The sequence below is a fragment of the Bos javanicus genome, chromosome 19 (assembly GCF_032452875.1).
Source record: "Bos javanicus breed banteng chromosome 19, ARS-OSU_banteng_1.0, whole genome shotgun sequence".
NCBI classification, from domain to species: Eukaryota; Metazoa; Chordata; class Mammalia; order Artiodactyla; family Bovidae; genus Bos; species Bos javanicus.
In genome coordinates this window covers 27,508,886-27,533,519 of record NC_083886.1, presented here as the reverse complement: position 1 = coordinate 27,533,519, position 24,634 = coordinate 27,508,886, and the positions used below count along the sequence as shown (strand labels likewise).

The following is a 24,634-nucleotide window of genomic DNA, read 5'->3' as shown; positions in this document are numbered from 1 at the left end:
GTCACTGCGTTATTTCTCTAGGTGCAATTAGAGCGGATCCGACAGGCGGACTCCTTGGAGAGAATCCGGGCAATTCTGAATGACACCAAACTGACAGACATTAACCAGCTCCCCGAGACATGACACCCTCATGGCAGGACTCTAGCCTGCACTTCGGGTTTTTAACTCATCTTTAGAGCAACATTAATTATTATTTAACTCTTAACTGAAGAAGTCACACACACAAAAAGGAAGACTGGAGCAATGTTTAATTCTAGTGGGAGGAGACTGTGCAGCACAGGAACAGCAAACAGCCAGGGTAATTTGCAGCAAAAAGACCTTTCAGACGGGAACACTAACCAGACTCCAGACTGGATTCCAGCGAGTGTGGGATCAGACTTGGTGACGGAGAAAGTGCTGTTTCCTTGCCTGCCTTATCCGACATTTCTCTGCCCTAAAGCACCCTTCTAATAGTGTTTGAAATGACATTTCCTGTTCATAGATGTTGGAAAAGAGAATTTTTTTTCCTGTTGTCTAGAGTTCATCAGTAAACAGTATTCAGCTAGCAGACAGGTGTAGTATGCGGTATGAATATTTTATATTAAAATATGAAGTTTGAGAGCAGGCCATTGGCTAGTGACTGTATTTCCTAGCTCAGTGTATTTTTTTTTAAACCATTTTATCTTGTGTTGGTGGACCTTAAATGCTACTGAAACTTGCCTGAGAACCATAAGACGGTGGCAAACAAAATCAATTCAGTTGGAACTGAATTAAGAGAATTTGAAAACTTGGCTGGGGCTATATGTATTGGAAGTTGAGGTTAAAGGAAAAGCACAAGAAACTGTTTGGAAGCACTTTTTCTGCTACCTGGTAAATTTCGTGGACCCACAGGTACCAGGGTCAAGCTGAACCCACACCATCTACTCTTGAAAACTGTTTTAGTTATTGGATCAGTGGAAGAAACATTAATAAAACAAGCTATGTCTGACAACACCTAGTATAAATGTATAAGTCTGCTGCTTATTTTATTTTCCACTTGAATCAGTGGATTTGAGTACTATTTGTTTCAAAAGTGTCAGATACAAAAATGGTGATAACTAGGTTTGGCAGATACCTGTTTTGTATTTTTCTTTTGTATTTTAGACCTGGAGTGTGATGATGCTTATGGTGAAGTTGGGGAAACCCACCTAGTTCATCAGTTTGGAAATCTGCTTTGTCATTTCTATGAGGTTAAATTCCGTTCCTGTGTGGAGAAAGCGTCAGTGGACAGGTTGTCTTTGCCGTAGCCTTATGAAGTGTTGCAGAAAGCACAAGAATGGATGTGTGTTCACTGTTTACCTGCAAGTACTGTTAGCCAGTGGAAGGCTATGCTGTTTTATCAATAATTCATCATACAGGTGGTTCAAGAGTAAAACTCTTATTTTCAAGTACTTTTTGTGATTTGGTGGTGTGAAGGAACTATGTGGGAATTAAGTGGATTAGGTAGATTTTCTGGCTCAAGTAAACCTACAACTTGAATTGTCTTTGTTATAAATGAAGTCATAATGAACTAGCCCTAAAGATCTTTATTTCTGTCTTCCATAAGACAAGATATGGCCTACATACCTCATTCCTTGGGCTACTGCTGTAGTCTTACATTCATGATTATGAATTTGAAAGTAAATACTAACTATGGAAATAGTGCTATAGGCCTGCATGCCTGAAACATTTTAATTGGTTTAAAGTCCTTTTGTAGAATGGGGTACTTGATTTCCTTTAAAGGAAACATGTTTTCTCATTGAACTACAGGGAATTTTTATTAATTCCAAAAATGCAATCACTTTAAATTATGTAAGTATAAGATCAGTTCCTTGGATAAACTCCAAGCTCATTTGTTTTAGGTTATTAAAACTGGCACTGTAGTAAATCAAGGTGGATAATTCATAATCTTCCTGAATGAACTGAACTACAGCTCCCAGGGAACTGCTAGGCTGAGACTGGGCACCTTGCTCATGTTTTTCTCCATAAGATGGTTTTGGGCCAATAAAATCATGATTAGGAAAGTGTGAGCGTCTTTACAGTTGCAGATGCAAATTGTTGGAACCCACTTTTTGGAGAAAAATCTGCTAGAAAAACAGACTAGGTTTTGTTAACAATCTCTTTCTGGTATGAAACACCTCTTTAAACTGGGTTTTCTGTATAAATGGGAAACTGATTTGGAAGGCAGTGTTTAGCCCTCCAAGACAAACGAAAAGGTCGGGTTTCACAAGTGTTCCTGTGCTTGTATTCAGTCCATGTACACATGTTCCCACGCATGTCTAACCTGATTTTACCCCTTACCTGTAACCTACCTTACCACGTGGCTTCTCATCGGCAGTCACTTAGCCATTTCTAGGCAGGTATAGTATTACCTTTCGGAACTCATATTTGGCAGGTATAAAAATATTAAAGCTAAAGGACAAAACCATATACTGTATACCAAGCTCTGTTTCTCCATTTGAGATCCTACATGTGCACCTCACACCCATCAGTGACATGTACGGGGACACAGCACAGTCCAACTCAGCTCTGAAAGGTAATACATGCCTGTCATGGAAGTGAGCCAGCGGTGGCCTTGCAACCGTGGAGCCTGAGTTCCGCTCTGAAATCTGTATTTCAGATTTCAGGTATAACCATTTGTTAACTGTACTGGAGGTGTGTCCTTAAGAAGTGTTCAAATTAAAAAAGCTGCTGCCTAGTATACTGTGTGGCCTTTTCCTTTGAATCTGAGGCTTCTCTCTTCAGAGTCACATTTCTGGTGTTGCTATATTTTAATATGCAGCTTTTATTCTTGCTCAAACATGGAGAAAACTCAGTAGGGTTTATGGAGGTCTGTAGGGTTTATGGAGGTCTAGCAGTGTGTAGATCAAAATCTCAGGCTTTTTTTTTAAAATACAAGCATTTATTCAATTAATTATAAAACAGTATAAAAAGGGATGTACAATCACACCAAAGTTCATCCAGAATACCTCTTTATAAATTATGAGACTGATAACGCTAACAAGGCACCTGCTTCTTTATAAATTAGTGCTACCTGTTCATTTTATAATGAGATTAAGCCTTCACATGTGTTAACTTCAGATGTGAGTCTGTTCTTGGTGGTTCAGAAGTTTACATGATTTCGGATGTCGTTAATTTGCTTCACCATTTCTCTTATGTGCTCGCCCCTGTAAAATCAAACAGTTACTCACTTTGGGGGAATACAATGAGTTAATAAGCCATTAATAATTAATATTGATTCTTAAGAATTTAGTGATGTTGAACTATCTTAGAAGTGTTTTGCTACAATTAATGGCTTAAGGTTTCAGACGGATGGTAATAGTAACTCATTTAAGGGTAGCAGCAGCAAATATAGTAGTGCTGCTGCTGGAAATATTTTTGAACATATTCACTGGGGAACACCTGGGCCACCCAACAGAATTACAAAGAAAGACATCCATTTTGACACTCCCTCCATACTCCTCTCTTAAATCCTTATTTATCACTATCATAGACCTCCTGTCTTGGTAATTACTTGACTTGCAAAATGTCAAATGCTCTTATCTGGGCAAAGAAAGGTTGATTTTGGCGTTCTGTGAAGTAAAAACTACCTTGCAGTAACAGCTGATTAGTACTACTACTTACTCCTCCTTCAGGATGGACTGAATGCATTTTCGCTGGTAGGCGCTGAGAGTAATGGTGGGCTTTTGAGGACTCAGTACCTTTTCCATCTTTCGTTGTTGATAGTCTTTTTTCATAGTAACCTTAAGTATCAAGAATAACACAGACACTTTAGCTGTGGTTTGCTACACATTTTCATAATATTTATTTTAGCCTATTCTTTTTACACTTGACAAAATTATTTTCTGTAGAAGGAACACTTTAAAAAGTACCAACCAAATGTAGCCACCTTGTATCCATTCCTACCTGTTTGATGGCATTGCCCAAATGTCTAAGTTGATCAGGTATCAGCTGTAATTCTTTCTTCATGTCTCTCTCACTGTCAGAGAGGACTGGGAGCTGAGAGTGAAAACTGTGAAGTACTTTTTTCATCCTGTGCAAGAAGTAAGTAATAAGCAAAGGTCGCAGCTTAAGATCTCAGCTCCTCAGGAGGAACACAATCCCAACTAAAGCTTCTAATGTATGAATCTGGTGCTTGTGAAGGAGGGCCCTCCAGGGTGGGTTTGGGGAAAGCATCACTGCACTGTGTTCTGTAGGATATACAGCACCTGAGAACTTGTAACACTAGTAGTACCTGAATGGGGAGCTGAACGTTATGCAGTTTGTACAGCCCACTGACCTGTTCATGATGTCTTCCTGTTTTTCCTTGGCTTCCTCGTATTTGTCAGCTAAGCGCTCAGCCATTTCCCGTAGACTTTTCCTAATGGCATAAAAAGCAAGAGTCTCTAGGAGTCCACCATGATGGTGAAGCTGCTAATGTTGCTCATTAGGGAGAGCTCCAGCTCCAGTCTAGCTGAACTGTTTGCTTCCTCTCTGGTCTTGGCACTTACCTCTCCTCTCGACAATAATTGAGATCTTCTAATTGTTTCTTTTTTTGGTCACATAACAATTTGACCCTTCAAGAACAAAAAAAGTTTAATCAGAAGCCAGGTACCAGCCAGGGACTGATTGGTCTGTGAACAGAGGCCGTCCTACCTCCGCTGAATCTCCTCCTTTGCCAGGTCCTGTTTTAGAATGTACTGTTCTCTGAACACCTGGGTGGCTCTGCTGATGAGCTGAAGACATTCTTCAGGAGGAGGAGCCATATCTTTTTCAGATGATCTTAAAAAAAATTCTATCCTTAGTTGAATAAAACAGCTGAAAACAAACTCATGACATAACTACTTTTTACAGTTCCTGTTTATTATTCTCAAATGCCTTCTGATATCTGTTCTCTCCCTCTGTTCTCACTAGCTGATTAAAGGTGCCCTGTGTTTCTTCCACCATAATAAAAAGTATATGAAAAGAAACACCTGAGGACAAAGAGGATGAAGAATAGTTACAAAACAGAGAAGGGAGGCACCTTTTAAAACTGATACGCCCTGGGACTTCCCTGGTGGTCCAGTGGGTAAGAATCTGCCTGCCAGTACAGGGGACATGGGTTCGATCTCTGGTCCGGAATCTAAGATTCCCTCATGCTGCAGTGCAACTAAGCCCATGCACCACCAACTCCTAAAGCCCGTGCAGCAGAGCCCGTACTCAGGAACAAGAGAAGCCACTGCAATGAGAAGTCCCCGCTGACTGAAACTAGAGAAAGCTCACATGTATCAATGAAGACCCAACACAGCCCTAAATTAAAACAAAAAACAGATATGCCCTAAATCCCATACTTCAAAAATGCTGGATTTGCAACACTACGTTGCAAAATGCTTCTAATATGCTTTTCAAAGGAATCCGGGGTTTCAGCCAGAATACGAAGGGGAGACTCTGCTACTTCAACATCCTCTCGGGTGCAAAGCAGGGGAGGAGACGCTGGATGGACTGTGCTTCTGCAAAATAAATAAAACTGACCATGGAGATACTTGCTTTAAGTATAGGAAACATGTTGCATTTATCCAGAATTCTGAGGGTTAAAAAACTATAATATGTAACAAAAACTCTCAATAACTAAAGAAAGCTTCAAAGTCTGAAGACTTTAACAGCTTGGCAAGTGAATGACTGCAATAATTCAAACCTGGGAGTTTATTAATAACGTTACTTTACATAGACAACTTATATTTCAGGGAGTTGGCAGAAAAATGATTTAAAGGTATCTAGATAATCAGTAGCTCACTATGGGTTCCTTAAGGGGAACAAGAATTATGAGTTCAGCTGCATACCACCTTTCTTCTGGAGTTTTACACATTCTATGATGAGCCTGTGAGGCTGGCAGAGATGGTAGAAGTTAAGAGTGAGTGTGGACTTTTAAGTCAGAAAGCCCCATATCTGCAGCCTCATTCTCGTTGTTCGCTATGATTTCAGCATCTACTTAACCTCTCTATTCCTGTTCCCTCATCTATGGAATGAGGATACGTCCTTGTAGTGTGGTGGTTTAGTTGCTCAGTCGTGTCCAACTCTTTGTGACCCCATGGACTGTAGCTCGCTGGTCTGATGATAGGATGCAGTGCAGGTAAATGGCTAGTACTTCTGAGCCTGACACAGAGTTTAAAATCACTAAATCTATCTAACTCATATTAATGATAGAGTTCAGTATTTTAGTATTCTTTCCACACTTGGAAGTAAAGCTCTCGACTCTGCTAGCCAAAGGAGATGCCAGAAATTATGCCTAAAATAAACTCTTCCAGAGATGGCAGGAGCAACAGAAGTACCCCACTTCCTACCCTCCAGTCAGAAGCCAGAGCATAAACCATATATTTTCAGTCTGGTTACTGAGGGCAGCATGCCAGCTTAGATTCTGCAGAATTAACGAGAGCTGTGTGGGAACACAAGAGTGGGACTTACAGTAAAGGCCTGATGAGGCATTCGTAGGTACTGGTGATGCAGATCATCGTTGGCCCCAGGATGTCAGGGACAATCCAGAATCCTCGAATCGGAGCTGGCTGTCTGAAAAGAACACACAGCCATAGTTAACACTGCAGAGCAGCCAAGGCAGTGGATCCAAAGCAACAACATGGCTGAGGCTCGTGGCCTTCTCCAGCCTGGGCTAGTTGCCTGGGACATGCTATCAGGGCGGTAACCTCAGAGGTGGTGACTGGAAAACCCGTACCACTTACAGCTCCAGTGGGGCTGAATCAAGCTGTCACACAGCAGCCTGAGGCAGGCCACTGACTTGCAGGTCACTTGGGGGCCCACAGCCCCCTGGTACTTGCTGTCATCTCAGCAGTTACCACGATACCATGAAGATGGTTCTCTATGCGTCTTTCTCCTCAACCCGCCCAGAAGCCCCAGGGACCTCTGCATACCTAGCAGAGCACCCAACCCAGTTAAGAGCTCAGAATCTCTTGAGTAGTGTCTTTCTGACGTTAAAAATTCAACGCAGGCCAGCATCTGTGTCACAGGATTCACTGTACCGTGCACAGCAGGAGGGAGCTTCCTCTCAAGTGATGGTTCTTACTTCACTGAAGAAACTGAAAACTGTGGACCTCAGACGGAAGTGGTCTTTCCTGCCAGTGCGCTCCTCTCCTGCCGGTATGCTCCTCCTACTCCCACAGCTTGTTTCTGCCCCCGCGCAGTGGACACCATCCCCTCTCCCCTCTTCTGAGAACCACTCTATCGACTCTGTGATCACAAACCTCCCCACTGTCTACTCACCCTCAGCTCATACACAGCTCACACCTGTCCCATCTGAAGCACTCTCCTCAACCTACTCCCTCTCCCTTTAGAGCCAGCAGTCTCTCTACGGGAGCCTGCAGCACTAGTTCTCCAGCCACATCTTTCAGTTGTCTTATTTTGCAGAGGGAGGGGAATGATGGTGAGTTGGGGGGAGTCTGGGAAGTTAAAATTTTTGTGTTTTTAGTGTGTGAAATATACACACGAAGGAGTACATATGTGCACTCTGCAACCACTCTGCAGGCCAAGACTTAGAACACTGCAGGGGCCTTAGCCCTCCCATGTGACTCTCCCTGACCACAGCCTTCCACTTGATTTCTATGATACTCAGGTTCTTGTTTTGTTTTTATAGCTTTCCTACCTATGTACGTATCCATTCGTATTCAATACTGTTTAATTTTACCTGTTTATGAAATGTTTATACATGAGATTTTTATTACCTGTTTTCCCCATTCATTTTTCACCTGTGCTGTCCTCTCCGGCCCCCAAAAGCCTTTCTCTGTAAGCCTTTCTCTGTGGTTCCTGATGAGCCCCCATGTGGGCACTTCACCTCTCTGCAATGCTCTGCCGTGCTTATTTGAGGCTGCTGCCCACTGCCTCCTCTTTGAAACATCCTCCTCCCAAGCATCTTTCCCTGGGTTCTCTTTTAGTTTCTCTGGCAGTCTTTTACTCCAATTTCCCTCCTGGGCTGGGTTCCTCATCCTCCACTCGCTGCTTGGAAGAAAGTGCTGACTCTCTGCTCAGGTCTCCTCTACTCACTCTAGGCCCTTTCCAGCGGAACCTATTTTGGTTTATTCTAGTCATCAAATATTTTCTGAGTATATCCCAGGCACCCTGTCAAGACACTTCAGTGTACAGACATGAGGTGATGGTATAAATAAAGTATGAAACAGGGCTTCCCTGGTGGTTCAGTGGTAGAGAATCCACCTGCCATTGCAGGAGACATGAGTTCAATCCCTGGTCTGGGAAGATCCCACATGCCTTGGAGCAACTAAGCCCATGTGCCACAACTACTGAGCCTGTGCTCTGCAACGAGAGAAGCCACCACAATGAGAAGCCCACACACCGCAATGAATACTCCCCGCTTGGTGCAACTAGAGAAGACTGTGGCGCAGGGAAGACTCAGCAAAGCCAAAAATAAATTATATGTATATATAAAAGTATGAAACAGACATGGTCTCTGCCTTCATGAAACATATATATTCTAGTAGTGGTGACAGACAGTAAATAAACACAAACATGAATATAAATATGTGCTTCAAAGATAAAGAATAAAAGAATTTGAAGGGGTTGTGGGAAATCAAGGGAACCCTCTATAAAATGATATTAAGATCAGATAGAAGAATCAGAGTCAGTCAAGTGAAGCCTGGGGGTTATGACAGGGGAATACCTGTGAGACAGAGGATACAATGTGGAGTGGCCGTGGGCAGAGGAGAGCTTTTGAAGAACAAATTCTTTTGGGGTGAAGAATCCTGTCTATGTGTGAGTGTAATATGCACATATACCCATGGACCTGAATTACTGAAACTACTATCTGTGTTTACAAGGGTGAGAAGGTCCTTACCTGCACGGCAGTGGCTTTGTACAAAGAATGTGTTCTACAAAGCATTTCTGTTCTGTAGCCAGTTCCTGTAAACTGTCCTTATCTTCTTCATCTACAAAAGAACACATTATAGAACACAAATCCATTATCAGATATATGGATAGCAAGTATTTACCCCATTCTGTAGGTGGTTTTTAGTGTCTTCTTCTATGTGGTATATCATTTTTGTTTTCATATTTTAGTCTTTGATCAATTTTGAGTTCATTTTTGTGTCTGGCGTGAGGTAATGGTCCAATTTCATTCTTGCATGTAGATGTACACTTGTCCCAGCACCATCTGTTGAAAAGACTATCCTTTCCCCCATGTAACTGTTCTAGGACCCCTGCTGAAACCAACTTATTATAAATGTAAGAGTAAGAGTATATTTCTGGACTCTCAATTCTATTCATTGACCTATATCTGTATGCTTACACCAATTATCATATTGTTTTGATTACTGTACCTTTCTAATTAGTTTTGAAATTGCAAAGTGGGTCCTCCAACTTTTGTTCCTGTTTTTCAAGATTGTTTTTTACATCTATACTCATAAGAGATATTAGTCTCTAGTCTTCTTTTCTTGGATGCTGTTGTCTGGCTTTTATCACAATATTATCCTCATAGAGTGATCAGGGAAGTGTTTTCTCCTCTATTTTTTGTAAGAGTTTATGAAGACTCGTATTTCTTCAAAGGGCTTCCTAGGTGGTATAGTAGTAAAGAATCCTCCTGCTAATGCAGTAGACATAAGAGATGTGGGTTCAATCCCTGGGTCAGGAAGATCCCCTGGAGTAGGAAATGGTAACCCACTCCAGTATTCGTGCTGGGAAAATTCCACGGATAGAGGAGCCTGGCGGGCTACCCCCAGGGAGGGGATTGCAAAGAATCAAGCATGACTGAGCAAAGCACAGTGATCAAAATCAGTTTTGATTACTGATTCATTCTCATGTTATATATTGTTATATAATAGGTCTATTCAAATTTTCTTTTTTTAGTCAGTTTTGTTGATTTGTATCTTTCCAGAAATCTGTCCATCTCATTTAGCTTATCTAATTGGCATACAGTTGTTCTTGGTATACCCTTATCATCTTTTGTTCTTGGTATATCCTTATAATCTCATATTTCTGTATGGTCAGCAGGAATAGCCCCTTTCATTTCTCACTATAGTAACCTGAGTCTTTATTTCTTGGTCAGTTTACCTGTAGGTCTGTCAATTTTGCTAATCTTTTCAAAGAACTGTCTTTTGGTGTCATAACCTCTATTGTTTTTCTGTTCCAAACTAATTTTTGATAGACTCTATGAAACATACTGAAAAGCACAAAAACTCACCTGACCCAAGAAACTTGTGAAGTTTATGAATCCAAGTTAGCCCCACACTGTGTACACCAGCTTCATGAGTGCAGTGGTATCTTGAAGGACACTTGGGATCTGAAAATGGAATCAACAACATAAAGGAAGCCATTAGAAAACTAAGAGAATTCACCTGAGTAGGCCACAAATGCATCTGGTGACGGAAGTGCTGCAAGGTCAATAGGACCTTCATACTGTGGCACTATGTCAGGGGTTTGGGAATTTAAAAACATGACTTCAGTTTTCAAACACATTTTAAAAGTATAATTAAGAAACTCATTTCAAATATGTTATTTTCCCAAGTGTTAACACAGAGTTCACCGAACATAAACACTTGCTATCAAGGAACGGACTTATGCCTTTCTCTCCATCTCTGTGGATTTATTTACAGTTTTCAAAATAAAATGGTAAGAAAGGCTCTAGCTCTGTAAAAAACCTGTGCTCGCACACATCTACTTACATGAAACTGTTGAAGCTACTGCACTCCTCCAGCACAGGTGCTGAAAAGACTTCAGCACAGCAGCTTAGTGAACAGTCCTGTCACAGACGGTAAGTCAGGTGTGAAACGTACAGTTTTACTTGTCCTGATAACGTTGACTTACAGAGAATTGTTTGTTGAAATTTTAGATATAATTTTTGTATTTATATTTACACCAAGAAATATGAGCAGTTATTACATAATTTTAATGAAAATTTCTCTAGTTTTTCCTCTATTTCTTTGAAGCCCTAGTTATCAGTAACACTATTGTTAAACTAAAAGATGAACTTTTTTTATATTTATCCCCGTGACTCAGGATTTTTAAAACATTAAACAATGAAAACAAGATATTTAAAAAAATGTATATACTAAAGCTGATTTAAGATGGCAACTGTCAACCATAAGCTCCTAAACCAAATTTTTCTTTTATCTAACATCCTCACTTTCTTACTGCTGAGTTTATAGTAAGTAAATGTTGTAAATATTATATTATCTGTTTTATATGTTGGGGTTCTGCACAACACCTCTGAAAATAGCACTATGTTATGAACAGTTAAAAAAAAAAAAAGGCTTCTGGCAATCTCTATGGTAATCATCTCTGAACAATAAAGTACTGAAAAGTTTCTTTTCATTTGCCTGCACCTTAGACTTAGTTTGGGACTTCCAAAGCTCAAATCATCTCATTAGGTTTCCTATTGTTTAAAATGGCTTTTTGAAATGTGTCTGTGATGCTGAAGTCAACAGAAAAACCCTAATATTTGGATGTGACAGAATCTATTATGAAAAAAGGAAATACTAGTAACTGCAGTGGTAAATTTGCTAGACACCCCTGACTAGATATGTGGTAACATAAGCCATTCATTTATGTCATTAAAAATCTGGGAATGTTTCAGTGATTGTAATATGCTTTAAGTACAAACATGAATGAGTGAAAAATTTATTAGTTTCATATATGAAAATGTTCTCTTATTGAAAGAATCAAGAAAAAAGCCTACAATTAAGATTTCCCCAAGACATATGTCTCTATAAGGAAACCAATTAGTTTACGTTGCTTTACCTCACTAGGACTCAATTTGCTCGTTTACAAAGCAAAGTTCTGAGACTTAATATTTAGACTATCTCTTTCCAGTTAAGAGACCAGACATGCCCAATGAGTTCTTTTTGCTGGTTTATTATATAAAGGCTACTATGCTCTTAAATGTTAGACTATACTTTAGTACAGACTTGAAGCCAGTATTACCAAACCTGGGAAAACTGACTAATAAGACTGTAAGCAGATTAGGTCAGGCTGCTTTAGGACTGAACTCCCTTTCTCTGGACTGAAGAGAGGAAAACTATGAAGGTTCACCCCATTATTCCTGACTGAGGAGGCTTTTGTTCCTCATTCTTCTCAGGGAAGACACCTAGATCCTAGAGGAGACTAAGAAAAAGTTGAGGAGCAAATAGGATTATAGGATTTTTATGTCAGAAGGGACTTTAGAGATCATCTGATGTTATCCCTATGATTTTTAGGTGAGAAAATTAATGATCAGAGAATAAATGATAATGCTGAATAAATGTCCAATGCTACAGAGCCGATTAACGTTAGAGCTGTAACTAAGACCCAGGACCCTCCAGACTCTTAGTTACCCGCTCCTTCCACTCAACCACTCTGAGTCTCAGTGACACACGTGACACACTCTGACTGTCTCAGCAGTTTAGCCAAGAGCTCCTAGATGAAGAGAGAAGCTGCCAGAAAGCTCTGGAGCCAAGCCAGATAAGTTAAAGCGAAAGAAAAAAAAGATAAAAAGGTAACATTCAATTGAAGAGATGAGCTGCCAGAAAGCTCTGGAGCCAACCCAGATAAGTTAAAGCAAAAGAAAAGATAAAAAGGTAACATTCAAATGGGTCTGGGTATAACAAGATAGAATGTTCTCAAATGAAGAAAGTTATTTTAAAGAGATAATATAAGTATATTATCACTTTATTTTAAAAATTATTTTTACAGTTTATTAAAGTTTGCATACATTTAACAATTTGAATAATGAACCTACTTTTGATTAGACCAGGGGAAGAAATGACTATTATAAATCTGAGTTGATCCCGCCTGAAGACCACGGTCTGAATGAAAACTTGGGATTCTGCTTTTCTTGAATCTACAGTGTAATGTTGTGGCTAAAAGGCCAAAAGAACCTAACAGTCAAATTTTTAAAGGCTGGAACCACACAAAAAGCAAATTACACAGAAATGGTCTGTGATAATCTTGTATAAATATAATGAAATATAAGAACTAAATTTAGTGAACACTTTACCTCTGTGAAGTTTGATTGGACAAGAAAAGTCAGAATCAAAGGGCTCATCCTCTCCAGATGCCAGTTTCAGGGCAAGCTCCAACTCAACACACTCAAACACATACAGAGATGGAATGAGGTCAGCCCTGGAATCCCAGGACTTTTCTGACTGTAAAAAAACAAACAAAAAACCTGCACTGTAACTTTAGTGTTTCATGTTCTTTTGAAAATGTGCACACCTAAAAACAGAAGCAAAAAGCTGCATCAAATAGTGCTTCCAAGCTTTTCTTAATTCCACCCTCTATTCCAACACCGTGCTTCTTAAAAGAGAATAAAAGGCTTCTCTGCTCTTGGGAAGATGTAAACACACAAATTTAGAGAAGAGCCAATTCAGTTATTCAAAGGTTCTTTACACCTGTCACCAAACGTAGCAGTTTAGAGTTAAAAAAACATGTAGGCTGCTGGACCAAATAAGCTGGGTACATCCTAACTTTTTTCAATTTAAGTATTTAGAGTGGGCTTCAATTAATTTTGAGTGTTAAGTTTCCAAAATAGTGCCAGATATAAAATTCCAAAATAAGTGCCAGATACACAGCTCAGCAGGTAAAGCATCTGCCTGCAATGCAGGAGACACAGGAGATATGAGTTCGATCTCTGGGTTAGGAAGATCCCCCAGAGGAGGCTATGGCAACCCACTCTAGTATTCTTGCCTGGAGAATCCCATGGACAGAGGAGCCTGGCAGGCTACAGTCCACAGAGTGGCAAAGAGTCGGACACAACTGAGCACGTGCACACACGTCAAGTATAAAATTCCTCCTATACGAAGCCTTCATACCATTCTAAGAACTGTCCCCAGCGTTGGAGATATGAATAGGCCCATGATCGCCCGACTTACTGTTTGGTCATCTTCTTCTTCCCCCTCCAGCACAACACAGTGATACAGCATTCCTGATTCAGTAGCAATCACCAGGATGTTAGGGACACACGGTAAGCAGAGCACAGCACAAGCATCGTAGCCATAGTTATCTTCAGCAGCAGGATGCATGGGCAACGGGCCCAACAGCTTGCCCACACTCCCAGGGCTAAAAAAAGAGTGAAACATCCTCGGCAAATGTTGACAGAAGACCATACCTATCACTTAAAACCCTTTTGGACTCTGTCTCCAGCTATCAGACACTGATTAAAAATATAGTCTATTCCCAATGTCTCCACTTTTTCACTTTCCCACTCAATTTCCATCTCTTTGGTGCTTTTCTACTGGAGATAATTTTGTCCCCAAGGGGATGCTGGTGACATCTGGAGACATTTGTGGCTGCCACAGCTGGGAGGACGGGGACAGGTTACTGGTGTCTCGAGGCCAGAGATGCTGCTGAGCATCGCCCCACAGGGCAGCCCCTGTCAGCAGTGCAGAGGCTGAGAGGGGCCAGCCCTCAGTTCACTGTGGTTTATGCCTTCACCACTCTACTCAAGTTGTACAACAGTTTTGGTTTGTAGTGTGACTTTCTGATGAACAAGGAACCACACAGCAGGGACTCTGCCTTTGATCTTGTATTCCCATATTCTGCCACATATTGAGCCCTGAATAAATATCTATTGAGCTGATTTATAAATAAATCATGATGTTCAGCCTTGGGCCCTATGCCTAATTACGAACTTTCCCAGAATTCTTACACTCTACTGACTCTTTCACCAGAACAGTTTTCTCTCTAGTCCTGTATTTCCAACTGTCCATGGAATACTTCCAAATTATTGGAATTATTTATTTCAAATTAGTTGTCTTTCCTGACCTCACTATTTGTGTCAATGCCTCACTCCCTTATCCAAAGAGCAACTAAGTCTTATTGACCCTTCCTTTGTAGTATTTACTATGTTCATTTCTCCCTCACATTACCACCAGAGTTTAAACTCTTGAAGACTGTAAGCTAAATTTTGGAACAGTTTCTTTAGAAGTCCCTCTGTTCCCAGTCCCTCTCCAGCCAACTGTATTATCCTCGTTTAGAAACCATCGCTGTCTTCCTATTACCCTATTCCTACAGAAAAGACTCCACATCCCTTAACCAGGTACTTGACTCCACCAAGTTTTCCCTGCACAGATACCTCCAGGTTTATCCCTAAATGCTCCCTACCTGAATCTTCAGCTCTAGTCCCAAGTGTTTAATCACTGGGACCTTGAACAACACTTGCACTTGCCTATTTTCATACTTGACTTCAAGCTGCACTTCTGACTAAAACAGTCATTGATGCTTCATTTAATCCTGCAGTAAAGCCTTAAGTTCCATATGACACAGTCCTTCTCTATGAAAACCTCCTTACCTTTTTCAGTCAGAATCATCTCTCCTTCCTCTGAGCTTTTATGTACCATGAACATAGTCTAAATCTTTACCCTTCCATGGTTATGTATGTCTCTTCCCCATAACTGGGGCATTAAAAGACCAGATTACCATGTCTCACCATCCCCATGGTACCTTGTTCACATAAGATCCACGATACAGATCTTCCTCGACTTAAGGTGGAGTTACATTCCAATAAATTCATTGTTAAGTTGAAAATATTTTAAGTTGAAAAAGGATTTAATACACCTTACCTACCAAACATCATAGCTTAGTCGAGCCTACCTGAAATGTGCTCGGAACATTCACATTAGTCTACAATTGGGCAAACTCGTCTAACATGAAGCCTATTTTATAATGAAGTGTTAAATAGTGTTAAATATCTCTAAATATTTATTGAGTACTACACTGAGAGTGATACACAGAATAGCTAAGTGTGTCAGCTCTTTACCTTTCTGATCGTGTGGCTGACTGGGAGCTGTGCTCACTGCCCAGCATCACAAGAAGCTATCAACTGACTATCACTATCCCGGGGAAAAAAATCAATGAAAAACTTAAATAGTTTCTCCTAAATGTAACTGGTTTTGTGCCATCATAAAATCGTAAGTCTGACTAAGTTGGGGACCATCTGTAAATACTTTTTGATTGACTAGACTTTGTGAACACAAATCCAGCCTTAAGAGATTATTCTATAGAACTTACCCAAATAATATGAAGAAAAAGAGGTCAAATGATCTGTACAAACTTTCTCTCCAAAATGGGCAAGCCAGCATTGAAAGGCTGCAATATTTCCACAAACTCATAAACATGGACCCCAGGTCCAACCATGACCATCTATACTGCAGCACAAGCTCGACTTTCATTTCAGGTGGGTTCCCCCTCAGCTTACCTGTGCAACAGACTAATGTATGTAAGGAAAGTCTCCCCATTCTCATATAAGATGTACAGAGGGTAAGCTGCTACTTCTTCTTTGCCTTTTTGTCCAAATATGTGCTTCGGGACTGCTGACAATGGCCCAAAGTCAAATGCAACTGCTGTCTCTCCCAGAGATGCAGTGTAGGCCCTTCTGAAAAGAGAGTTAAAAACCAAAATGAAAACAAAACTTCCAATAACAGCAGGTGGGGTGGAATTTGTATTCAATGGAGTGAGAAGACGAAAAGTTACGATTATGAAGAATGTTAAACAATGCTGGAAAAGGCTCATAAAATTAAATGAAAGCAGCAGACCATAGAACTATATAAACTGCTTAAATATACAGTCACACAAATAGTAAAAATACACGCATACAGACATGCATAAATATAGAAAAGAAACAGGAAGAAAACAAAGACGTCCATAGTTATTTCTAAGCAGTAGGATGCATTCAGTCCACAAATATTTACTAAGTATCTCCTTTGTACCAGGCACTGTAGGTTCTGCGAAAGGTCAGTGAATTGAACAAAGGCCCTGCCCTCTAATGAAAAAGATGTCAACAGAGAAGACACAATCAGATAACACAAAATCAGAAAAAGATGATTTAGGTGATTAGGTGACCTGGGAAAGGCTCTGATAAGGTGATATTTGAGCAAAGATTTGAAGGAAGTAAGGCAGTGAGTCTGTGGTTATGTGTAGTAGTAGTTAAGGAGGAGTAGCTGAGGCAGAGGCTGTGAGGAACTGCAAAAAGGCTGAGTGGCTGGAGCTCAGAGCCAAGGCAGTGGGAGGACTGAGGTGGAAGCATGCAGTAAGCGGGCAGACCCGTAGGCCTTCAGGCCATGGCCTCTCTGGGAAATGAAGTATGGAGAGCAGGGAAGTAGAATGATCTAATTTATATCAAAAAGTAGCACTCTGGTGCAATCTTATGATCACACTATAGGAAATTTTTTAATATTTCATTATCTTAATACTTTTCTATAGTTTTCCTAATTTTCTACAAAAATATACATTAGTTTTATAATCAGGAAAAATAAATGATAAAACATGCTATTTTATTATTTTAAAAATTTTGTATAATTGGTTTTTCAAAAAGATTCAGTTTAATACAAAGGTAATGAATATGGTTAAAATAAAACCACAATTTCATACAGCTTTTGAGATAGTCAACATCATTCCAAGGCGTGATAAGTACCACATCTTAGTTTCTTTATCACGTGGAAAGGTATATGGTATTAGGAGGCACAAAATGAGGAATCCCCAAATCCAGAATAAAAGAACTGCCTGAGAGTTAAACTAAACAATTAGGACAATGACTGGAAACAAATAGACACATCAGTGATTTCAAAAAGACTTAAAGCCATCCAAATCTAACTGGAACTTAATATAGTAATATTTCTAATAATAATGATAGAAGGTATCAATTAATGACTACTTATTCTGTGCCATGTTAGGCACTTTCTATGCATGATCTCATTTATTCTGTACAATAATCCAAGTAAATGGTGACTACTCTTTTTTAAGTGTTATTTATTTGCTGTGTCAGGTCTTAGTTGTAGCTCGTGGAATCCTCTGTTGCAATGCACAGCCTCTCTAGCTGTGGCACAGGGGCTCACTGGTGGGCTGCACGGGCTTGGACGCTCCATGGCATATGGGATCTTAGTTCCCCGACTAAGGCCTGAACCTGTGGCCTCCACACTGTGCGTTGGATTCCTAACCACTGGGCCACCAGGGAAGTCCCCAGTGGTCACTACTTTTTACATTCATGGAATAGTCATGGAAATGAGACCAAGTGAAACTGAGTAACTTGCCAGATGCCACAACTCACAAGTGGCAGAGCTAAGACTGGAATACAGGTGCTGACACCAGAGCCAACGCTCTTAACGCCAACGCATATGCTCTGCAGCCTCTCATCTAGACAGTGAGTCTGGCAAAGGCTGAGAAACTATGGAAACGCTCTGCCGACACCAGAACAGGACCTATCAATTTGCAGGTGTTTCCCCATCGTGGAGATGGATGGATGGGACTTTAAGAAGCTAATGCTGTATAAGACATTAAAGTCATCTGACTGAAAACTTTCAGTTCTGGGACTAATGAATTAATTCATTAATTAATGAGAATTAATGTGGTCCCAGGCTAGCGGCAACTTCTGACTCATAACAGAAGCAGAAGAAATTCCTCTCTGGAAGAACATACTCCCAGCTTGGGCTCTTGACATTTCCAAACATTAAGATCAAGTAAACACAAGTTCACAATGAGAGATCAGCAACCACAGGAGGAAGTGACTCTGATTACAGGACAGGAGGAAGAACAGACACAGATTTAGATCCCCGCCTCGCCAAGACTTCAGATATTGAAACTGTCACATACGTAATAGCTGTATGTAAAATATTCAAAGGAATAACAGAAAAACAAAAACAGACTATTAGATATGATCATTATGAAGACATGAAAAGAACTAGCTGGAACTTCCAGAAATATTGCTACTACGGGCTTCACTCCACATACACACCCTGTGGGTGACAGGACGTGGTAATCACCAGAAAGACTGAGCAGGAGGCCAGAGGAAGGGAGTTTGGAAGTTCAAAGGGTGATTCTGTTACTGGTCAAACTAGCCAGGAACTTGGTCTGCAGTGGACAAGAAAACTAACATAAGCCAGGGTCACATGAGAAGCAGGAGGCAGTCTATGGTCCACTCCAGCTTCTGGGATACCAGGTGCTGGTCTGGGGGGGTCCAGCAATCTGCTCGTCCATACTGAGTGAACAGCTGGCAGGCCTCCAGCCCAACACTCTCACCTTCCACTTTTTCTGTGACTTTGAAATATTATAATTTATTCTCTTATTCATGATACAACAGGGACTCAGTTTTGGCTATTCAGTTTTGAACTTTCTTGAAAAAAGATCAAGCTAGCAGAGTAACTTTAAGATTTGTAACTTATTACCTACTCATATCGCCTATTTTTTCTTATTTTTCATATTACCAAAAACCATGCTAAAGTCACCTTTGGAAAATCTTATAATCTTAAAATTTCACTTACAATCCCAATAAACCAATTTTTAAAAATTTAATGACAGAAATAAAAACTTACCCTTTGTTGAGTATTAGACTTTCCTCTTCTGCTTCTGAAAGTACAATGACCTTGGTCGGTGTCTGGGGCTCACGCAAAGAGTAAATTCTAGCCATCAAAAGAGAAGAAAGCCAGCACTTAAAATTCTCTTTTATTTCCTAAAGTTGCTCCTTCCTTTCCACCCAGTCAGTTTTTGAGAATTTTCCTACCAGTCATTACAACCATTTGCCAAAGATCTGGCTGTTATTGGCAAAAGTAGCCTACTTCATTTGTTCTGAAGCAACCCAAAAAGAAGGCTTCCTTGGTACATAAAGAAATATTCTCTGCCCTTACCAAAATTCCTTATATCAGCCTTCCCCAACCACTGTACTTCAGTTCTTAGCCGTATACACCTTGTCTAGTCATCTCACAAACTTTTTACATAAGGCAGATCCAGAAAGTTAACTGGTAATATCAATGTCTATAGGACGAGGGCATTTAACCATAACAATGCAAACCTGGAAAACAGCTTTAGAAATGATCAAACTTGTTCATTTGACAAATAAGAAACAGATGCCCAAGTTGTTGGTTTTTAACATCCCAAAGACAGAAGTGACAATGGGACAAGAATTCAAATCTCTCACTTCCCAATTAAATTCTCTTTTTCTCTATGCTACATCACCTCCAAAAGAGTGACATGGTAAAAGCAGTTTCAGGGAGATTATTTTAATAGTTAGATTGGGAATGGAGAGACTGGAGGCAGAAAGACTAGCTGAGAGGGAACAGCAGTAATTAAGACATGTAAGTTAGGGCAGCTGAACACTGCCCCCATGATGGAGAACAGGTTACAGCAGCCATCAGATAGTTTTTCCAAGCTGTTAACTGGCAATTAAGAGACTCTTCCCACTCACAAAACTGTAAGATACAGACTTACCTTATGACATTGTCTGACGTTAACAGCACTATGTGGGGCTCTAGCATCTCGCTCGGATACCAGGCAGCATGCTTCAGAGTCAGAGAGGTGGAACTGGTGAAAAATCTCTCAGCAACGGGAGTGGTACTAAAATAAAGACAGCAATTTTCCAAAACTTTCTAAAGGAAAACCTATCTCAACACTTTTTGCTCTTCTTTTCTTTAAATTCCTTTTTCAAACATCTTGCTGAGACAGCATTCAAAGCATCTACCAACCAGTATCAAAGAATCAAATATTTTCTAATCTATTTTATAGAGTACCATTGATTTTAGACAGAATAACTTATCCTTTTAGTAACTTTGTAAAGAAAATACAAAGGCAGTTATTGTCACTCCTACTGTAGATATGAAAGACTTAGAAAAGAAACATTTTCAAGGAGGCCCAACCTAAGGACTGTGGAGCTAAAGGTATGTTTCTACCTTATATTCTTTTCAGATTTTTCACACTCTCATTTGTCAAGATTTGTTGACAAAGAAAAAAATACAAAACTAAGTTATATTTATGAGAAAACTGTTTGGCTCACAGATAATTGCTTTTAAAGCATCTTATTTCAACCTACTTGATAAAACAGACTGACTTCCAATGAGACAGCAATGTGGTAATCTAGGCAAAATACATATATATATCATATATACTATAAGTCATTATCACAAGAAGCTAATGTGCAGACTACTGTACACTGACGTTTCAATAGTAGCAAACACACCGTAAGAACCACTGATTTTAAGGAATTTTCTGCATGTATTACAAATTATACAGATAAACACTAAATGGAAACACAACTTACCTACAATTCACTGTTGATTTTCCACCTTCAAATTCAGAATTCTTTCCCCATCTTTTAGGTAATTCTAATATCATAAGTCCTTTTATTCCTATAAGTGCTACATGATGTTGTGTCGGGCTTAACAAGACTTGATAGATTTCAAACAGGGGTGGATTTATGCAAAGCAATCTCTGAAAATTAAAGCAAATTGGTCAAAATAGTTCACTTTAATGTAAATATATATGGCAGTTACTCAAAAGCATAGTACCGCTTTAGTTTTCTATTAATGTAGGATAAAGAAGCATTCTGGATAAGTACTAACACTTCAGCCATTAACTGATGAAATATTTTTTTAACTGCTTACATTGGAATATTATATAAAATGCATCAGATTTCCCTACTTTGGTAAATACTACATATAATTTCCCTTTTTATGATCAAACTCCAGACTACCACTTTAGCCTCAATTCTCCACCATTCCCCACTTGTACTTTATACTCCAGATTAACGTGTATTTCTGGGAAATCACCATGTATTTCTGTACAATGATCCTTCCTGCAATGCCCTCAGTTTCTCTTTTTAGGGGCTGACACATTCTTGGAGACTCAGTTTGTATGTGCTTTCCTCCCAAAAAATCTCTCTGATTTTCTGGCCAGGAACCAGTGCATCTTTTCTGTCCTCCTAGCTGCTGCTGCTGCTAAGTCGCTTCAGTTGTGTCTGACTCTGTGCGACCCCATAGACGGCAGCCCACCAGGCTCCCCCATCCCTGGGATTCTCCAGGCAAGAACACTGGAGTGGGCTGCCATTTCCTTCTCCAATGCATGAAAGTGAAAAGTGAAAGTGAAGTCACCAGGCAAGAGTACTGGAGTGGGGTGCCACTGCCTTCTCCAGTCCTCCTAGAGCACACCCTAAATAATTCTACTGTAGTCCTTTATCACCCTGCATTCCAATTATCCTTTTACTTGCTCATCCCACACAACTGTGAATTACCTGAGCTCTTTGTCTTTCCTGTTATCCTTGGCGTATGTGGCGTGTTGCTAACTCTCAGTATATGTTTTAGTTGACTAGCCAGTTAAGAACTCAGAAGTATTGGTAAATAATTACTATGTTATAAATAGTAAAATAAAATAGTGGGTTTAAGAACTTCTGCAGCAAGTAAAATGCTGCTTTATCTAAGCAGATTTAGTTATGGAACAGAGACATTTTCAGGAGGGTTCTGTTAAGTTGTATGTCTTGGCATTATATGCCTTCCAAAAAAAAAATTGCATTTCTATTTCTTCTCTCATGAGTATCTCAAATTCCCTCTTTCTTTTCTATCCACTTTCAGTAATAAACCAAGAGATTACCAATCTATTGCTTATCCTGATGTACAGAGAATCACCGTCTGCCAAAATCGTATTAGACAAGACTGTTGAATATAATGTGATTCCAATTAATTGTTACTGATGTAAGTCTGGGCTTTGTTTTTTGAGTCTTTTGGTGGGGGGGTGGGGGAGGGATTGCTTTTGCTTTCAGCTGCCCTTTGCTGATTCTAATCAAATTGCTTTTTCTCCCGTCAATGGTTCGTTCCTTCCTTCTCCCATCTTCTCAATCTTCTACATGATTCTAACAATCTATCTCAAATCAAAGGCCACCTTTCTTTGGCAGAACAATCTCATCACTTTAGGTCACCTGTGGTAATCACAGTATTCAGGTGTTTTTTGTTTGGGGGGGTTTTTTGGTTTGATTTGGTTTGGTTTTTAAAGTCACTATTCATGCCTTTGCTCTGGATTTTTGGAGGGGGGTATTTTTTTAATTTGATTTTTAAAGTTACTATTCATGTTTTTATTTCCTTTAAAGTTGCAACTCATGCTAAGCTGCTTCCTCCTCTGAGTTTTTGGATTTCTGAGGATTAAAGGTCATTCAGACAGTCATCAATATTGTACTGAGAGTTCATATGTTCCAGGCACACAGAAGTACTGGGAATACAAAACTAAGTAAGGCAGACAACCCTGCCCTGGTGCTTGTAATCCAGAAAAGAATTCAGGCAATGAATGAACAAATATAAATAATTTAATCATGACTGTGCTAAATTCTGCAGAGAGATATAGGGCACTATTGTACTGTGTGCCGAACATCTAGTAATTACTCTTAAATTTTAGGACTTCCCTAGGGGGTACAGTGGTTAAGAATCCGCCTGCCAAGGCAGGGGACACGGATTCCTTCCTTGGCCCGGGAAGATTCCATATGCCTTGGAGCAACTAAGCGTGTGCACCAGAACTGCTGAAGCCTACATGCCCTAGAGCCCCTGCTCCACAAGTGAAGCCACGGAAATAAGCAGCAGCCCCCACTCTCTGCAACTAGAGAAAGCACAGACAGCAATGCAAACTCAGCACAACCAAAAATAAAAATAAATTAAAAAAAGAACTATATTTAAAAAAACTGAAATTTTAAAGTTAGTAGACAGTAGGCTTGTGACCTGTTTTCAAAACTGCAGAAACGTTGCTAGCACCTTATTCAAATCATTTCTCATCGACAAGGTTCAACCAGCACACAACAGCTGCCATAGGTTAGAATGGGTGCCAAGTTTTCTTATTTTGTAATCTTTAAATGACAAGAATCGGCTTGTTACAAGTAAACGCTTCCATAAAGCAATGTTTAATCACAAGAAGCCTAACACTCTCTGATTACACTGACTTTCACATGCTGCTGGTTTCTCCAAGACAAGCCAACATCCCTTTCAACTTTGGGGATGGCCTAATTTCCACAGGCTTCCGCCTGCATGTCAGGGAGGAAATCTGGTGCTTTGGAACAGACGACCTGACTTCAGGCTCACAACCATCCCAAGAGAAAGTTAGGATTGTCCCTCTTATTTTATGCAGTGACGTGACACCGGTTTCTCAGCATCCGCCTCCTAAAAACAGCGAATGCACCCACGCTCTCAAGCCCCGTATCCCCGCTGTTATTCGAGCACCTGCACCACTGATACTTGACTGTGACTCCACTCTCCTTCCCTTCCTCTCAGACGCGGACAACTCAAGCACCTTGAGCGCATAAGTTCCTGTAAGAGTGTCCGGCGCGATGTCAAAGTCAATAAACATTTGTGGAAGGAATGAAATACGGGAAGAGAGGCTTCCAAAGGTTCGGCGGCCGTGGTAGAGCGAATGAAAAGGAGACTTCTCCACTCGCTGCTGGGCACCCCCGAAAAGACGTCTGCTTACGCTCGCATACCACTCCTCCCACCAGCAGACCAAAAATAGCCAGGATGCGAAGGGGACGAAAACGCTAGCTAAGGGTCGTTTCCCAATTCGGCCTAGCCGTACCTGGTACTGGGAGAGGGAGGGCTCCTCACCAGCGCCGCTGGGGCCCCGAAGGCGCACGACTAAGAAGGAGCTCTCTTCTGGGTCCCACAGAAAGAGTTCTCCGCCGAGGCCCAAGACCAGGTTTCTCGTCAACAACTGAGGAGGCAGCGGCGGCGACGAAGGCAATGATGAAGCCGGCTTCTCAGTTTCGGTTGAGCTCTGGTTTTTCAGTCCTTCTCGGAGCCGCAAAAACACGGCGTGGTTGGGCAGCCAGGTCTGCCACAGCTCACCGTCGCCCGGGCCGCCTTCGGCGCCCGCCATCTTGAACCCACAGCTCTCTGTGGTCTCGCCGCTGAGCGCAGCCAATCTGCTTCCAGCCGTCCACTGCTTCGGCCAATCATCGAGCAGG

At 40.6% G+C, this 24,634-nt stretch overlaps 2 protein-coding genes across 6 annotated transcripts in view; one reads left to right on the top strand and one right to left on the bottom strand.

Annotated features, from left to right (window-relative positions):
- The window catches only part of RABEP1 (rabaptin, RAB GTPase binding effector protein 1), a 96,754-nt gene extending 94,056 nt beyond the window's left edge, over positions 1 to 2,698 (top strand). For 3 of the 4 annotated variants that reach the window (XM_061390828.1, XM_061390830.1, XM_061390831.1), the window contains one exon: positions 22 to 2,698. In XM_061390828.1, coding sequence (XP_061246812.1) covers positions 22 to 123 — 102 coding nt within the window. In that variant the 3' untranslated portion in view covers positions 124 to 2,698. The remainder of the gene's footprint in view (positions 1 to 21) is intronic. The other variant, XM_061390829.1, reaches the window with a different exon arrangement.
- NUP88 (nucleoporin 88) lies at positions 1,971 to 24,587 on the bottom strand. Of its 2 annotated transcripts, none has more exons than XM_061390834.1 (17): positions 24,247 to 24,587; positions 20,966 to 21,135; positions 20,140 to 20,265; positions 19,248 to 19,334; positions 16,139 to 16,315; positions 13,815 to 14,001; positions 12,941 to 13,088; positions 10,151 to 10,249; positions 8,810 to 8,900; positions 6,418 to 6,519; positions 5,307 to 5,465; positions 4,633 to 4,794; positions 4,488 to 4,553; positions 4,277 to 4,357; positions 3,904 to 4,030; positions 3,622 to 3,740; positions 1,971 to 3,164 (listed from the first exon to the last, which is right to left on the bottom strand). In XM_061390834.1, exons 1-17 carry the CDS (start codon positions 24,544 to 24,546, stop codon positions 3,101 to 3,103), a joined length of 2,265 nt encoding a protein of 754 aa, XP_061246818.1. In that variant the 5' UTR covers positions 24,547 to 24,587; the 3' UTR covers positions 1,971 to 3,100. The 2 variants fall into 2 exon arrangements, with proteins under 2 accessions (XP_061246818.1, XP_061246817.1); XM_061390833.1 differs by having other exon boundaries at positions 4,633 to 4,758.
- Between the last annotated feature and the right edge of the window lie 47 nt (positions 24,588 to 24,634).

Coding starts and splice junctions, on each gene's coding strand:
- NUP88 (XM_061390834.1), bottom strand. CDS start 24,546: ATGGCGGGCGCCGAAGGCGGCCCGGGCGACGGTGAGCTGTGGCAGACC. Junction 4,554..4,632: donor AAGGAGGAGATTCAGCGGAG/GTAGGACGGCCT, acceptor TTGTTCTTGAAG/GGTCAAATTGTTATGTGACC. Junction 4,031..4,276: donor CAGGAAGACATCATGAACAG/GTCAGTGGGCTG, acceptor CTTCTTGCACAG/GATGAAAAAAGTACTTCACA.